The 18,434-nt window shown below is 40.6% G+C and overlaps 1 protein-coding gene across 1 annotated transcript; it reads left to right on the top strand.

The window, feature by feature from the left end:
• Positions 1–3,788: 3,788 nt before the first annotated feature.
• On the top strand, positions 3,789–16,995 carry acad9 (acyl-CoA dehydrogenase family, member 9). The gene is made up of 18 exons (XM_054616375.1): positions 3,789–4,059; positions 5,298–5,391; positions 5,513–5,614; positions 5,902–6,008; positions 6,652–6,752; positions 7,790–7,868; positions 7,984–8,155; positions 8,255–8,328; positions 8,407–8,482; positions 8,577–8,647; positions 8,740–8,859; positions 8,942–9,070; positions 10,344–10,423; positions 10,887–11,013; positions 11,107–11,184; positions 13,065–13,193; positions 16,246–16,318; positions 16,639–16,995. The coding sequence occupies exons 1-18, from the start codon at positions 3,877–3,879 to the stop codon at positions 16,737–16,739; spliced, it is 1,896 nt and encodes a 631-aa protein (XP_054472350.1). The 5' UTR covers positions 3,789–3,876; the 3' UTR covers positions 16,740–16,995.
• Positions 16,996–18,434: the final 1,439 nt, after the last annotated feature.

Genomic DNA, 18,434 nt, shown 5'->3' with positions numbered 1-18,434 from the left:
CCTGCTTTTTGCAGATGATGTGGTTCTGTTGGCTTCTTCAGAACGTGACCTTCAGCACGCACTGGGGCGGTTCACAGCCGAGTGTGAAGCGGTCGGGATGAGAGTCAGTACCTCCAAGTCTGAGGCCATGGTTCTCTTCCGGAAAACGGTGGATTGCACCCTCTGGGTTGGGAGTGAGTCACTGCCCCAAGCAAGGGAGTTCAAGTATCTCGGGATCTTATTCACGAGTGAGGGTAAAATGGAGCGGGAGATGGACAGGCGGTTCGGTGCAGCGTCAGCAGTGATGCGGGCGTTGTACTGGACCGTTTTGGTGAAGAAGGAGCTGAGCCGAAAGGCAAAGCTCTCGATTTACCAGTCCATCTACGTTCCAACCCTCACCTATGGTCATGAGCTTTGGGTAGTGACCGAAAGAATGAGATCGCGAATACAAGCGGCCGAAATGAGCTTCCTTCGTAGGGTGGCTGGGCTCAGCCTTAGAGATAGGGTGAGGAGCTCAGACATCCGGAGGGAGCTCGGAGTAGAGCCGCTGCTCCTTCTTGTCGAAAGGGGCCAGCTGAGGTGGCTCGGGCATCTGATCAGGATGCCTCCTGGACGCCTCCCTTTAGAGGTTTTCCAGGCACGTCCAACTGGTAAGAGGCCCCGGGGTAGACCCAGAACACGCTGGAGAGATTATATATCTCGTCTGGCCTGGGAACGCCTCGGGGTTCCCCAGGAGGAGCTGGAAAGTGTTGCTGGGGAGAAGGACGTCTGGAGGACCCTCCTTAGCTTGCTGCCCCCGCGACCCGGCCCCGGATAAGCGGAAGGAGATGGATGGATGGACTGCTACCAAACACACTTTCTACAGGCTTTTCTACCCACAGTCCTCGGATCATGCATGCGTGTTTTCGACCTTAAAATAGATTAATGTTCAAGCAGGGTTTCTATCTGAAAGTGGTCCTAGAATCCTAGAACTGCACTTCCTGCACACAAGGGCCTTTCTACTTAAAAACAAGAAGAAATAGTATTAGAATAATAGGACCACAATAAGGGCTGGGCGATAATTCAATATGATAATTTAGCTTCTTTTAATGGAATCACCCTGATCGCGGTATCGTGTTACGCTATTATATTGTCTAAATGGATAATAACAAGCTCATGCTGACTCAACTTTCTCAGACGATCTGAGTCGATGTGAATTCCCTGCCTTGGATTAACCCCAGTGTAGTTCAATCCAACTATTCCCAGTTCCCCTTAGAACTACAATTATACATGGCTTCTGGGGCTTGAGAATGTCTCCTCAAAAGTCCAGAATCTTTTAGGTTTTTTCCTAGAATAAAAGTTATTTAACTGGGAAACATTGCCATCTATGTCTGCCCTACCATTGCAATCTACTACTCCTACTACTACTACTACTACTACTACTACTACTACTACTATTCCTTAAATAAATCTAATACTATTGAGTAAATGTTCTTCCTTTAGCCTAATATTCAATTTAGAGTATTGATGGTTACCTCTACTTGGCATTGTTGTAAGAGATCCTTGATCTGTAAGTGTCTGTGAGTACCACAGATTTTTATGACGTGGATTCAATTGTAGCAGATTCATTCTGTGAATTCTTCTTCAGCATAATAAAAATGATGAAGACAGTTGGAGAACATGGGCAACTCTGATGTATTTTTTACCAAAATGATATGCAACATTTCGGGTATTGTTTTATCAAATGGCTTGAAATATAGTTCGTATAGCTAGTGTGACTGGGGAATAAAGAAAAGTTTACCCAGACACCCCCCCTTCTGCTCTGGGCTCAAGCTGAGGTAAGCCTGATGACATCATACGTTTTGTTAGTTATTTGCTCAGACTTTACAAAGATATCCCTGCGTTTGGTCTCTGCGAGTGGTTACAGCACATGCTATAGAACCGGAAACAACCCGGCTTCCATTACCCCCCCCCCCCCCCCACACACACACACACACACACACACACACACACACACACACACACACACACACTCTCACCCATACACACTGTCCTGCAAATAAAGGTTGAAATGCCCTAACAACAAAAAAGTCTTAAAAAGCTATATATATCTGCACATTGTCAGATACAATGGTGAGGACATGACCTCTGTAGCTGCATAGCATGTTTGTGTTCTACTCCTCCTCTAGCTATCCAACAATACAAAGGCCTTCTTCGGGGACACTGAGGCATCTGATCTCAACCTAAACAAACCGCTCTGGATCAGCTGATGAAAGTCAACACAGCAGAAAGGCCTCCACACTGCTTCTCTTCTCCATTTTACGCAGTCAACATGCCCCGGCTGGCTGGCTGGCTGCCCTGGCTGTGGCAGGTGGTCTGAGTGACGGCCCGCCCTGTTCGTTCGTCCGGCCCTTGAGGTTGGAGCTAAAAATAGATCCCCGGCTTGTGAGGGGCCACGTCCTCTGTGTCAGCAGGACGACGTCATCATGCGGCTGGGAGGGGCCAGAGCAAAGGGCCTCTATTTCCTCTGCCGGCAGAGGATGGTCTTGCTCTACGTCCCCCTTCGTGTGCACATTGGTATGTGGAAAATGATCAATGTTGGTTTTATTATTATTTATAGCTCCGGTGGATTTATGGTGGACATTTAAAGTCCGCTCCAGAGGAGCTTCAATGAACATAAGCCCTTTTCATAGCATAGCAGGGTAAACACAGGTGTGATTAATAACATGAATGATGGTTCCATTTTATTTAGTATGTCCCAGTCATTCCAGTGAGCCTGCATGCACAATACCAGTGCCCTGGCCCACCTAAATGGAACAGGGCCATAATTAATGTTGCTGATCACACCTGTGTTGACCCTGCTATGACATGTCATAATGGCTGAGAAGGTCTTATTCTGTGCAAAGGTGTAAGTCAACCTGGGCGAGTGCTCATGTCACCGGCTGTATGTTTATATGTAATATTATACATTATGTGTTTTATGTCCGATGCAGCACAAATTAACTACTCAGGACAAATAATGAATTTACTTATACATTCAGACCATCTGTTCTGTGTGAGTCCTTCTGATTTGTGTTTGTAAATAACCTGTTTGTAATATATATATCTTTATCTTTACAGCTTTTGAATGTCTCGGTTGGTGGTTGTCTACGTTTGTTGTTTCAATAAAGCAAGTTCCAAGTTGAGACTGTTCTATGTATTTATTCCGCAATTACGGCTGTATAGTTCCTTTGTACATTGCGCCACCAAGTGGTAGCCTCCCACAATTGTTATGCGGCTGTGCTATGTTCAGGTGCCGTCAGAAATATCACCATAACAAGGCGAGCATATTTGATATATGTCATGTCCTGTTTTTTGTGTGTGGGGGTTTTGTTTTTAGTGACACCGTTGGAGTGTATATTTTACAATTAAAAGCACTTGGTTGTATTTTACAGGCTGGTAAAAGTCCTTTTTAGACTCATTCTATTTAAATAAGAGTCAGCATTATCCCATCATATGTTTTATCTAGTAGTCTAGAGAAGACGTTAAATAAATACATCTATATCTATGTGTGGAGCTATAACTGAACAGTTAGCTGAGTAAATAAAACATGAAACATGAATGTCGAGTTTTATCAAGGAGAGAAAATTCTGTAAATGAGGTTGGTGAGAGTGATATTTTTGCATTGGTACTGTATTGAACGTTAACTTGAAATATTCTCCCTCAACATATATAAAAGTAAATTATATTTATTTATTTGCGTGTTTCATGTTGATAGCTGTTTAACTAAATGTCGCTGTTTGCGAGGGTCTTTGAAGAGAGCATCTAACTTTCTGCGTACGTCATCAACATGAGACCGAAATGGGTGAAAGGTATCCCGGCTGTGGTTGTACGTAACACGTCTAGGGACTACGTGAAGTAGAGGTCTGTGCAAGAAGAATGATGAACGTAAACAGATTTGTCGTCTTGTCTAAATCTGCTCAAATCGGACAGAGGCTTCTGGCCAGAAATACGAGGCATGCTGGGAAAGAAGTGGTACGCCTTCAGCAGCGGAGGTCCATTAGAACGCACTCAAGAAACCTCGCTTACGCCAAGGATTTGTTCCTTGGTCAGGTGAACAAGGTAACGTAACCGGGCGTTACTTGTCAAATCAATGCCGTTACACTTTAAGCGTAGAGTGAGCTCGTGATGGACGGACGGAGCTTCCAGTCTGTTTCTATTTAACGCTGACGTTGTGTCGAAGATTGTTTTTCAACCTAATCGAACCCCCAACCTTGCATAACTAACCCTCAGTCACCTGTGCTATGGCTACTGGCGACGAGTTTGCTGGTTTTTATGGTGACTTAGAAATTGATATTATTCTGGATTAATGCATGACATAGAACAAACTTTGTTGCTGCAGTTAATTATCATTAGCCTATCTCACTTTTTAAAGGTCACAGGTTAACCAATAGACCTTTTTCCAGAATGCAACCTCTGGTTAGATGCCTTAAACTTGCATTATCTCCCCTGACCATCAGGGGGCGACTCCTCTGGTTGCAAAAATAAGTCAGATTGTATAGAAGTCTATGAGAAAATGATTTATTACCCTTAGTAAACATTGTAAACATCAGTTTTTCAATACAGCATTATGTTCATTTAGTAAATTATGGTCCATTTAGAGTCAAATAGACCATAAAGCAGAGTATGTTTTAGGGCGGGCTTACTGTGATTGACAGCTCGACCAACAGAGGGTGTGAATCCTTAATTAAAAAGTGGTTTCACTTTGTCTTCATGAGTTATTGAGTGTAGATTGATGTGCAAAATGCCATTTTATCCATTTACAATTACATCTACAGCACAGTGAAGGGCAAAAGGTGCAGGGGTGAGAACATAGATTTGCTTACCTCCATTGGTCACTAATCTGTTATCTCTCTCTTTTATTAACAAAGAACAGTTTAACGTTCCAAGTAGCAGCTTCTCATTTTTAGACGGCGCTAACATTCTACTTCACCGGTTAAAATGACAAACAAAGCAGTCAAACATGGTCATATCATCAGTTGGTAATTAATGCATTCTCCCTGTAAAACTTTAATTCACATCTTAATCAATGATTTAAGTTTATAAACTTACCTTCAGTATTTTTGATTAAGAAGCTCCTGAAAATCAGCTATTATTTCAGTGAGTCAGATACATATCTTGTCATGATTCAGGTCAATGTAAGCATTTGATCGGACTCGATGTCAGCTGTGTAAAGAAGGTGCATACAGTTGTGACCTTCAGACTCAGAAATGGAACACAAATGGAATAAAACACTTTTCTTTTTTCTCTGTGAGGAGCTGGTAATTTAGTTACTAAAACAGTGCCGTTTGTCCTCCCAGGCGGAGGTCTTCCCTTACCCAGAGATTGGAAATGAAGAAGTGGACGAGCTCAACCAGTTTGTTGCGCCCGTGGAAAAATTCTTCAACGAAGAAGGTGAGAGAGGAGATCTGATCAAACTGCAACATGCTACTAGCAGTGCGCGGCATACATATTTATTTTTTAATGCATGAATCTTAATGTTTGAATTGACAATAAATGTTTATTGTGATTTTAGTTGACTCTGCGAAAATTGACAGAGAAGCCAAAATCCCTCCAGAGACGTTAAATGGGTTGAAGGAGCTCGGGCTGTTTGGAATCATGGTTCCGGAGGAGTATGGTAAGATGACCAACTTTTTAAGTTCAAACTCATCGTGGTTATAACTGTGTAAAAGTGTTTACTAAGTGGATATTAGACCATTAAGACAGGTTGCGCCACAAAAATAATTAGTTGTTTATTAAAATGTGCAGCCATGTAACGGCCAGGCTTTAGGCAATCCATCCAGTACAGTTCATAACCAATGGCTCTACAACTATTGGTCTCACATGCAAGTTAGAAATACAGCAGTAGTCCCACTGTGTCCTATCTGCACAACTTAAAGAAAGTGTCTTCTTTTTTTGTTCCAGGGGGTCTAGGATTGTCCAACACCGTGTATGCACGACTGGCAGAGATCACCTCATTAGACGGCTCCATTGCTGTAACACTGGCTGCACATCAGGCCATTGGACTGAAGGTAAAAATAAGATCATGGAACAGGAGTTGTAAATGAAATACTTCTCCTCACTCAGCTCATTATGTGAATGTCCATCATGTGGAGGAACTGAAGGGAAGGTTTTAGCCAGGCTGCAACCTCCGGTTCTGCCGAGTAAAGCCAAAGCGGAAGAGTCTTAAAACTTACATTCTCTCTAATGTCCATCAGGGGGCGACTCCTCTGATTGTATAGAAGTCTATGAGAAAATTCCTTTACTTCTCTCTTGATTTATTCCCTCAGTAAACATTGTAAACATGAGTTTATGGTCTCAATCTCTAGTTCCAAGTCTTCTTCAATGCAGCATGATGTTCATTTAGTAAATTATGGTCCATTTAGAGTCAAATAGACCATAAAGCAGGGTGTGCTATAGGGCGGGGCTACTGTGATTGACAGCTCGCTGCAGCTACCAGAGACGTATATGGCGTCTCTAGGTCACTTCTCTGCATTCCAAATATGGTAACTTCCACGCATTGGATGCAAATCACCAAAGTCGAGGCTTTACAACGGCGGTCCAATGGGTGACCTCACGGTGACTAAGTCCACTTCTTATGTACAGTCTATGCTTTAAGCCTTTGATAACACGGTTGGTATCGGAGTTCCTGCTAACAGCTGTTTGGTGTTTCAGGGGATTCTGATAGCAGGAAATGAAGCCCAGAAGCAGAAGTATCTGCCCAAACTGGCCTCTGGAGAACACATTGCAGCGTTCTGTCTGACTGAGCCTGGAAGGTAACGTGAGATCTCATTTACTCTTTGCTTACAGCGTCCCTCTGCAGCACAGTTGCAGATGAAGATCTGTAGAATTAGAGTACAACAACTCCAGACCGCTGTAAAGTCAGATCGGTTTGAAAAACACATAGATGTAATCATTCCCGCAATTCACATCATGTTTTTAAGTAACAAATATATTGTGATTCAATTAATTTTGTTTGCGTATAGCCTTTCAAAAAACAACATTTTAAATGCAGTTTGCTCTCACGTCCTATTCATTAGAGAAAGTTGATTTAATAATTTAAAAAAGACTAACTCATCCAATGATTCACTCTATTCAAATGCATTTTCTTCGTGTTTTTAAAAAAATTCGTATGGGTGATGGTGTCATCATTTATGATGAAATACTTTTGACCCTTCAGTTGAAAACCTCGATAGAACCTTTGAATACAAAATAATGATGGTACAGCCCTAGATCTGTAATTTACAATGAGGTGTTTTGTTATACAGGAGAAACGGAGACGGTCGAGGAAAAGAAAAAGTGGTGGTGTTCCCTCTCATGACACTCTTTGTTCTCATCATCACCCCTTTCTTCGTGTTTGTTAGTAGTCAGTTTACACATGGTATGTTTTACTGCATTTTCTTCCCCAAACCACTAAGTACCTTTTAAGTGGCAGTGTAGCACGGTGCAGTGTTGTAGCTGGGTTTACCTGTAGTTTGTAGAAGTTTTCATGTTTTGAATCAGAGTAGAGAGAGTAGAGAGTGGAGAACAAAGTTGAAGCAGATCTCTACAGAGCGATCTAAATTAATAACAAATATGAAATAGAAATGACTTGTTTGCATTAGTATTCACCCCCTTTTAATGGGACACACCTCAATCGTCATCAGGGAGTGAACACTTTTTATAGACACTGTACCCAGCACAGTTATAAGTCCAGTTATAAGATTTCCAACCAATCAGATTCAAGCAATTTCCGACTCAAGGGTTACATTGTGCTTGCGTCTTTTACTTTAGTTGGGTTACCTTGACTTACTCTGAGTTTGATCCTTTACAGTGGAAGTGATGCAGCCTCAATTCAAACCCGTGCGACCCTGTCTGAAGACGGAAAACACTACCTGATCAACGGCTCCAAGGTGAGAGCAGCCGGGCTCGCCAAACGTTTGATCCGGGCTTCGACTTTTCCTCACTCATTATTCGTTTTGCCCTGAACTCTAAAGATCCCATGTCTGTCAACTTGTGTGTCACCAGTTTTGGATTTCAAACGGTGACATGGCAGATATCATGACGGTGTTCGCCAGGACGGAGGTGGTCGTAGACGGCGTGAAGAAAGATAAGATCTCAGCGTTTATCGTGGAGAGGGCTTTTGGGGGCGTCACCAGCGGCAAGCCTGAGGACAAACTGGGCATCCGGGGCTCCAACAGTAAGTCTCTCATGATTCAGATAGGAGGGGGTTGAACACATGGAGAGCGATCTTTGGTTAGTTTGTGTCATTTCTAATCAAACTGTTTGACTTTTTCAGCTTGTGAAGTGTCCTATGACAACGTCCCAGTGCCAGTGGAGAACGTCATAGGAGAAGTAGGTGGTGGATTCAAGGTAAGCTTCATCCGTCCACGTAACTGTATCTGATGAGTGCGTGTTGATTTGCTTACTGACCTTTTGCGTGTTGGACAGGTTGCCATGAACATCCTGAACTCAGGGAGGTTCAGTATGGGCAGTTCTTCAGCTGGAATGATAAAGAAACTTATCGGTAAAACAAAAACAAAAACTCGATAAATAACTTCCATGTGTTGGTTTTGTAAAGATAATTTACAAATATATATATATTTTTTTTTTTTTTAAAGGACTGACTGCTGAGTACGCCACCACCAGAAAGCAGTTCAACAAAAGCCTGGGTGAATTTGGAATGATTCAGGTTCAGTCTACTTCCTCCGAACATTATATATAACCACCTCCACTCATTCTGGTCAGAGGTGAATAAAGTGTGTCTTTGCCCTGTTACTGTAGGAGAAGTTTGCGTTGATGTCTCTAAATGCCTTTGTGATGGAGAGCATGGCGTACCTGACAGCGGGGATGATGGACAGACCGGGGCTTCCAGACTGTTCTCTGGAGGCTGCCATGGTTAAGGTTAGACGGCTCTCTCATCAGAATTTGTTCATGTAAACAAAGCTGAACGTCTCATGATGTGTGTTCTCTGTCATCTGTTCAGGTGTTCAGCTCAGAGGGAGGCTGGATTTGTGTCAGTGAAGCTCTGCAGATCCTGGGAGGTCTGGGTTATACCAAGAACTACCCCTACGAGCGCTACGTCAGGGACTGTCGCATCCTGCCCATCTTTGAGGTACTCTAAAAAAAGTGGGCGCCTCCTAAAGTGATCACTTCTGTCTTGGTCCAAATGAATGGTCAGCTTCACTATTGACCGAGTTTTAAACTTTAAAAAAATAATAATTATACATTGTACTTAATAAAGAAAGGCTATTTGTAAATACAGTACAGCTGTACAACCACAGGTGCTCTTCCCCGTGGTCATTCGTTTTTCTGCCTCCATCACTAGTATTTTTAGTCTTTACATGATTGTAACGTGCACTCAGCCTCAGGTAGCCAGCCGGAAGCAGACGGTTCACCGCGAGGTTTCCATCCTCTTACAGTTATCACAGTTAAGGTGATCAAAGTCTTGTATGGATCAAAATGCTTGGGATGGAATCATTCCTATTCAAATGGTGTTTACATAATTTTTATTTACTAATCAAGGTGTCTGCTTGCAGTGGTCATTTTAGGTCTTGGGTAAACATGTTAAAACTACGATAATTCTATGTTTTTTTACGTTACTCCGTTATTCTTTGACTCGCGGTGACCCGTCTGCATCAGGCTGGCTACCTGAAGCTGGTGCTGCATGCACATTGAAATCATGACAGGAAAAGAGAGTCCTTTTTCTATAAAAATATAGTCACCTCTAAGCTTAAGACAAACTGCCATGAACTGTCAGGTATGCCACTCTATCACAAAGGCACTGCCTGCAGCAGTGAAACTCAAACCAGGAGAGTCAGTCATGGCTGCCAGGGACGGAGACAGTAAAAATGTGCCTTGGGGAAAAGCACGAGTGGTAGAAGCCGCCCTCGAAACAGGTGAAGCCACGTTTGAAAAACGTCATTTAGATGGAAATCTGCATGAGAAATAAGGAAAAAGAAAATATATTTGGTTGACATAATCACCTGTTTATAGTGAGTTTCCTCTGTAGTCCTCTCATTAACACCAGGGCAGCAGTTCAAACTTAGGACACCAAAAGTCATGTTCTCTGTCAGTTCTTTGACATAAAGAGGGTGAATCAAGCTTTCTGAATGTGGCTGAGACTCGACTAGTTGGTTTTAGATGATCCATTCTGTAAGTGGCCACCAGGTGGCACGTTTGACTTTGAAATCAAAGGTCTTCCGTGGACTACTTTTAAGTTGAGGACTAGGGAGTCTTTGTGAAGTTTGATGGGTGGACTGAGCAGCAGCTTATATAAGTATAAATATGTTTTTCTATGTGTCATGAGGCATAACTCAAAAGTACTCTGTCAACACAGATCTTTATTTGAATTAATAGTGTGTTATTAATTCTGTTGCTGTTTTCAGGGTACCAATGAAATCCTGAGGATGTACATCGCTCTCACTGGAATGCAGAACGCTGGCAAAGTCCTCACAGGGAAAATAAAGTAAGAATATGGAGTTTATTAATGCATTCATTGGTATTGTGACATACGATGAGATATAGATTGTGATTTTGGTAAGTGTAAAAATCGTTTTTTTTGTCTTAGACACTTCAGGATTATCCCTCCAAAACAACATGAAAATCATAAACATATTTAATACATTTTATGAAGCTGTCGTAGCTAACACGTTAGAAAAACGTTGTGTATTCAACAGCTACATAGCAACATTAGCATGTATTTGGAGTTGTGTTTCTGCTTCCTATATTTATTCTCCATTTTTTATTCTGTGGTCTCCACCACCAACTTATGATGAGAAAACATGAATATGAATTGGTGCGGCTTTAAATTGTATGTTTCTCTGGTCTTAATAGCCTGAAATCTGTGTAGCCGTGATGATGTTTTTGATTTTGTTCTGTGTGAATGTTCTTCGCTACAACACTGTCACTTTCCTCCGCTCTGCCTGCAGGGAGATGAAGAAAGGAAACATAGGCATGGCTTTGGGCATGGTAGGAAAGAAACTGAGGAGCTCATTCGGAAGTACACCGGACCTCGGCCTGACGGGGAAAGACGGAGTGGTGCATCCCAGCCTGGCAGTAAGACATTTTATTTGAACCTCTAACCGTAACACTTTCTTTAAATCTAATCAGGTGCATTGGTTGATGCTCTGGAGTTTTTTCCGTTTACAGGAAAGCGCAAAGAAGTTTGAACAGAACGTCAGCCTTTTTGGATCGACCGTGGAGAGCCTACTGTACAGATATGGAAAGGTAACGTTTTATTTTTTTATTTTCTTACATTCTTGAAAGATAGCAGTGGGATTTTTCCTGCTGATTCCCGTTTGTCTTGAATGGCTGAATGTAAAAGTTGTTTCTTAACACCAGCAGATATCTGTATTTATCTTCTAATCAGCGTCTCTGAGGTGAGCTGTTCAGACAGCTGCTCCACAGTCTCCTCTCTTTCTTCCTTCACTGTGCTTTTGTAATCACAACTTCCCCACAGAAGCTATAAACCTGTTGGATACAGGTCAGCTTTTCCAGATCCCAACTTCCTGTATCATTCCCCTATGAGGGCTTTCATCACACTGCAGTCCTCAGCTCCTCAAGAATGAGGCCTTGAATATTTATAGTTATAGTTTTAAAGATCCAGTGTGTAGGATTTTGTGGGGATCTGTTAGAAGAAATGTAATATAATATTCATAACTACATATTAATTATTGTGTTATAACCTGAAACTTAGAATCGTCGTGTTTTCGTTAGGGGGTGAATACTAATGCAAACGCTTAGAATGAGCCCCTCATAACTACATGGGGGCGCCATGTTGCACCGCCATGTTTCTTTATTTATCCAGAACAAACAAACTAAACACTGGCGCTAGAGAGAGTTTCTAGCGTTGGAGTCCAAAGAAAGCGTTAAGCCTGTGTTAGAGCGCAGGGACCAGGAACCCTTTGAGGAACTCGTTGCGACCGCAGGGGACCAGGTTCTAGATTAAGTTCCAGGGACTTGTACCCCCAAAAAGGCCCTGGTGCGTGGGGTAGTACTCTCAGAAAGTACAGGAACCTTCGGGGCGTGGTTTGTAGGGTTGACCATTTATGATTGGTCGAACACACACAACACTGCAGGATTATGTATCATGTGCAGCTCTATTCATGGAACAAGGAAGTACTCCGGTATTGCTTTAAGACCAGGGGAGATCATTTCTCTTTTGTTTGATAACTATGAAAGTAAAGTTGCTCCTCGACTCATTTACAATGAGAGGGCGACCAGTAGAAGAGTACTAATGTTGATAGCTTGAAGTGTTTAGTGGGTTAAATGTGGGTCCTCCTCTGTGAAGAACAGGATTCAGACCCAGTCTACTTCACATACTATAGTTTGACAGGCACAACTCCAAAACTCCCCCTCTGAGAGGTCACAAAGGGTTAAACCTGCAACGTCAAGAGCACCGGTGTCACATACCCACGTGGGACCCTGGCGTCTGTATGGAATCATGTCAAGCAAATCTCCAAACACAGGAAGTGATTAATCAACAACTTAAGGACTAAATCCAAACTGTTTCCTAAGCAGCAGCGGTGAGGCCGGGCTCAGCCAAGTTAAGAACGTGTATATTTCACATCAAAAGTCTTTTGACTAATATCGCTATAAGCAGCGATAAAATGCATCACCAATGAAGTTGCTAAAACCTGACCTTCCAAACATGCAACATCTGGACTGAGAAGTAATGGGGACATTTACCAGATGGAAGAAATGACATGCTCTTTGGACTCCAAAAATCATATCAATAAAAAATACATGAATTCAAAGTTGGAGCTCTGCTATGGCCATTTTAACTCTAAATATTCCTACACATTCTGATTTAAACACTGTATATTTGTCATCTTATCTCATATACACACACTCATACCACCACACACATTCAAACACTCCCTTCACTGTGAATATGATTGTTTAAGTTACTGAAACTGAAAAAGGACTTCTTGGATGCCATCTTGGTTGAAGTTTGCAATAAAATGATTTGATTACCTGACAAAGAACAAAATAATCCACATTTACTTTTTCCTCTCTGTATTACAGAAACGCACTTAAGTAGAAGCGACTATAGTCCTCGCTGAGGTTAGGAAAATGATGATGTTTTTTTTTGTTTGTTTTTTCAGACCATAGTGGATGAGCAGCTCGTCCTGAAGAGAGTAGCAGATGTGCTGATCAACCTCTACGCCATGACAGCTGTCCTGTCCAGAACCAGCCGCTCCATCAGCATCGGGCTCAGGAATCACGATCACGAGGTGTGTACGGTACACACACACACACACACACACCAAAACTTTAATTAAGACTCACTAAGATGTTCCCAGATTTATTTGGCTGAGCACAATTAAGAAGAAAACGCAATCTGCCTGAAATCCTCCATCAACCTTCTGAACCCCAAGCAGTTTCGGGGAGATTTTTGCTCCGTGCCCACAAGTGTTACCAATGTTGGAAAAAACTACTTACAACCTACTTACAGCCTCTCATCTGCTCTCTGCTCTGTGTTCAGCAGCCTGTAGTTTAGTTGAAGTTTCACAGAATTGTTGTCACATGACCGTTGGTCTCAGCTGAATTAATCATGGCTTCACAGTTGTGCATTAGGAGCTCGGAATTTAATGTTTTTTACAGAATCTGGTTACTTCAAACGGTTTATTGTGGGCGAGATTTTAAATGCTACATTGTGGTTGCTTTTTCTGACAGACTGTTCGTCACACACGTTGTGTTTAAGGACCCTCAGTAATATGAAAATGTGACATTTATGACAGTTTTAGAGCTTCTGGCTATGATAAACAGTGTAGTTTTGGCGATTGTTTAAAGAAAACATGCTTTTCCATCCCGCCGGCAGGTTTTGGGGTTCAGAGGGTTAACCATTAAAGACCCGGCTCCAAAACAACATGTTCGGTATACATAAGTCCAAAGAGCAGAGTGTCCATGGTCGTATCTTCAAAGGCTGTATAGGCCGGCCTTCACACCTGGAATTAATACTCATCTTGAGCCGATTTCTCCATCTTTCATGGTGAAAGCAGTTTTCCATTTACCTCAACAGATCGGTACGCACATCAGTTTCTCTATATTGACACCATTTATCACTGATGGTAGTAGAAGTGCTTCACTGAACCCATACAGTACTGGTGGTTGCAAAATGTAAGCAGTTAAGCAGCCTGTATAGTAAGGCCAGATTGGTTAAAGCTACAGTGTGTAGCATTTAGGGGAATCTATTGGCAGGAATGGAATATAATAAGTATGTTTTCTCCAATGTGCAATCACCTGAAACATACACTGTATATGAGAAGTGGACGTAGTCATCGTGACGTCACTCATTGATTTGTGGACTGCCGTTTTGAAGCCTCGAGTTTGGCGATGTCGCCGTAGCCATCTTAGAATATGGCTAACGACATGTTGGGTTTTTTTTGCAACCAATGAACAGACGTTACCATATTTGGAATGCAAAGGAGTGACATAAAGACGCCAGATACGTCTTCTGTAGCAGTAGCAACCTGTCAATTACAAGGTAGCCACGCCCTAAAGCATACCCTGCTTTATGGTCTATTTGTCTCTAAATGGACCATAATTTGCTAAATGAACATCATGCTGTATTGAAGAAGACTTGAAACTAGAGATATACACACATACATATATATATATATATATATATATATATACACACATATATATATATATATATATATATATATATATATATATATATATATATATATATATATATATATATATATATATATATATATATATATATGTATACATATACATATGTGTATATATATATATATGTATGTATATATGTATATATATATGTATATATATATATATATATATGTATATATGTATGTATATATATGTATATATATATATATGTATGTATATATGTATATATATATATATATATGTATATATATATATATATATATATATATATATATGTATATATATATATATGTATATATATATATATATATATATATATATGTATATATATATATGTATATATATATATGTATGTGTATATATATACACATCTTTTTTTTTGTGTAGCTAAATTGGATTACAATCTGCTTTAGTTGTGCAACCTTGTTGTAAACGACAATAAAATAAGCTTGTATACTACCCACACTGTAATGTTCCAAAGTTGAAAATCTACAAAGTTGCTCTTTAATATAACCCACGTTGTTATCTAATTAGATCAGGCTGTTTTCAATGCATTAAGTTGTCTACTGAAAGCTATAAAAGCAGCATGTCGACATTCTGTCACCTCTAATTTTTGGGCTCTTTTGTTCCTCTTTTTTGTTGCCAAAGTGTTTAATTGTGTCTATTATGTGCATGTGCTTTGACTTGTTTACTTAGATGTAGTATAGCTCTAATTTTTACTTGACTGTTTTGTAGAGGTGTAACCTGTGCTGCTCCATCTTAAAGGGGAAACCGGTGCATAGCAAAGCAGAGCACACAACCACTCAAAGCAGGGACATTAAATAGGGCAGCACATGTTTTGTATCGTCCTCCTTTGCGACGGCCTTCTGTGTTTCAGATGGGCAGCAGTGTTTCTCTCCGCTGTAGCTACAGGCATAAAATGTCAGCAAACATGCAGCGGTCCCACCTTTTGTGTTTTATGTAAAACACGCACAGAGACTTTAGAGATCCTGTCTAACTGAATTCCATTCCAAAAATAGTCGTTTGTGTCTTCTTTTTGTTGTTGTTTGGCCTGAGGATAAGAAAGTAATTCAAACCAAGTCCTGAATCATTTCAAAAGCAAATATGGCTTCAATCATTAAGCTTTCCTCCAGTGTAGTTCAACAGTATAAAAGCTTGGTTGTTCAAGTTTGGTTTTGTGCCTTTTCACTTTATAATACATTCTATTTATAGAGCGCTTTTCAGAGTACTCAAAGATGCTTTACAGACATTTTAAAAACAGCATTTAAAAGCTACACACTAAAAACTTAAAACTTAAAACACACAGCATTAGTCAGACATTAAAAGCAGTTTTGAAGAGGTGAGTTTTGATTTCAGATTTGAACATTGAAAGATTATTGCAGTCTCGGATGTGTAAAATGTATGTATACATTTGTAAAATGTATGTATACATTTTACACATTTTTGTTTAAAAAAATCTCTATTATTTGTGTAAAATGAAACCTATGGGTTATTGATGAAAATTGAATCTCCAAACCATCTCCCCTCGCATTTGATTACTTCCTGACATTTTGCACTTTTAACCTGCATCATATTCAGTGTGTGTGTGTGTTTGTTTGTGAGTGTTTTCCAGTTGTATCTTTTACGCATGTTTAATTTTTCTAGGTGCTGCTCGCAAACACGTTCTGCAGCGAAGCTTTCTTCAAGAACAATTACTGGATGACTCAGTTGCAAAAACGTAAGTACAACACAGAACGATAATTGAGAACAGCCCCTTGCCCCCCTTATTTTGCCTTTTTCTTTTTTTTTTTTTTTTTTTTTTTACTGCATCTCAGTACAAAAGACTTGCATGTGTTGCGGAATTTCCCCCAACAACAGCCCACATACCAACACTCGAAACCCCTCGCTGCTTTTCATTTTAACACTGAGAGTGTTTTTTTAACGACCTGTATGTGATCCAGATTTATCCGTTGACATGGATCCGGACAGATAAAAAACGTTGTGTTTTATGTTCGACGAGCAAAGGCTGTTGTGTGACTCCAATTGTCGATCTTTTAGACTCTCCCGAGAACAACGACGCCAACATCAAGAAGATCGCCAGGGAGGTGCTGGAGAACCGAGCCTACGTCTGCTCTCACCCCCTTGAGAGAACATACTGAGCTCTCCCGTGTGATTGGAATGCTGTGTCTCCTCTCTTCTGATTGGACAACGTGGACCGGTCACATACACAGTTCCAGTGATTGTGATTCTTTTATTACCAACTTTGGTTGACATTATTCCTACACCCGATTAATAAATTAAGAGATTTATGTTAATAGATACTTTATTTTGTTTACCATGGCTTGAAAGATTCATTCAAAGTGCTTTTCAAGTTTAGTGCTAAAATAAAATAAATGCCCAACATACCAGTTTTAACACTTATTGGCCTACTTGTTCTACATGGTAAAGTTTTTGTGGGTTCTGAGGTGCATACTTCTGAAGGGTGAAGACGCTCTTCTAGTTGTCCGTCAGAGGCAGGGCGGTCCGCTTCTACAGGAAGGAGCGCTGCTTACTGAATCCACTGTGAGAAGCAAACAGAACATACAGCATGAACACAAACACCCTTTCATGGTTCTCTCTATAGTTAACACCTATATGAAACCCAGCAATGTTGTGTCCTATCAACTTTAATGATTCAAATATAATCTATAGGTTTAGCAGATGAGAATAAGCTTGGTTGCTAAGAGTTGCTAAGCTTGTTGGGCAATTAGCATTATTAGCGTGATGAGCTAATGAATTGCCAAAAAACTGAAAAAGTCTATAATTTTGCTTATAGCTAACTTAGAAAAGGTGGTCCAAGTCCATGTTTGTGACATCCAGAAATGTGTCTATTACCACAGTGCAGTCGTCCTCATTAGCATAATTAGCTTAAATAATGTAAACATTGGGTCAAAACCAGGGATGGACATATGGATCCACATCAATTAATGAAGCATTCAATATTATTTATTTTTTCTTTTTAATTATGCTATTCATCCCCAAACACCAAATAAGTGTTTCATTACATTTTGTAACATCCTTCTCCCACTGGCATCCCCTCCACTCAAATCCCCCACGCCGCCCCACGAATACCCAAGATGAATGATAATACCTACTAAGATTAAATTGCCATCTTTAACTGAAGGGCATATTTAAAAAAATAAATAAAAAGAAACTACAGGAGGAAAACTGTTATGAATCTGGATGAATCTTTGTTAGTTAGCTTAATTGCTACTTAGCTAACGTAAGCTAGCTGATATGTTTTTCATTAGGACAAGCTTGAGTTTCTTACTATTTGCATCTTTTGGGTCAGCGAACATGAATAGCTTAGGCAGGATTGCAGTTTCTGTTGAGTCTCCTTTTCCTTCCAGTTGTTGTCACCCAAGTTCATCACAGACAGCTGAGGCAAGGGCTACAACACATGAAAACCGCTGTTGGCTAACAAACTGGATTTATTACAGTCAACTGCAACCAGAAGCCCAGACAAACTTTTAACAAACACTGAACTGAAGCAAGCATTGTGAACAGGAGACGTTAAAGCTGCTAGAAGTCTTTATAACAACAATGACTACATTTGCATTCACCAAATATTCTGTTTTTGCAGTATTCACTAATAAACTGTTTACATGGCTGATGAAAGTGATTATTCCTGTTTACATGCAGCTGTGCATATTCTGATGAACATAAAAAGACCCAATGTCGCATCCTCATCAACTTGGCCAGCGTGTCCCACCTCGTCAACATTCTTGGCTGTTTGATGGGGGTCAATGCACTAACAACATCGTTTATCATGTCATATCCTTCTTTCATTCCTTCAGCCATCTTCTTGATAAGGT

This window comes from Anoplopoma fimbria, chromosome 17 (assembly GCF_027596085.1).
Source record: "Anoplopoma fimbria isolate UVic2021 breed Golden Eagle Sablefish chromosome 17, Afim_UVic_2022, whole genome shotgun sequence".
NCBI lineage: Eukaryota > Metazoa > Chordata > Actinopteri > Perciformes > Anoplopomatidae > Anoplopoma > Anoplopoma fimbria.
This window is presented reverse-complemented; position numbering and strand designations above follow the sequence as displayed.

Coding starts and splice junctions, on each gene's coding strand:
- acad9 (XM_054616375.1), top strand. CDS start 3,877: ATGATGAACGTAAACAGATTTGTCGTCTTGTCTAAATCTGCTCAAATC. Junction 8,329..8,406: donor AAGTAGGTGGTGGATTCAAG/GTAAGCTTCATC, acceptor CGTGTTGGACAG/GTTGCCATGAACATCCTGAA. Junction 8,648..8,739: donor GTGAATTTGGAATGATTCAG/GTTCAGTCTACT, acceptor CTGTTACTGTAG/GAGAAGTTTGCGTTGATGTC.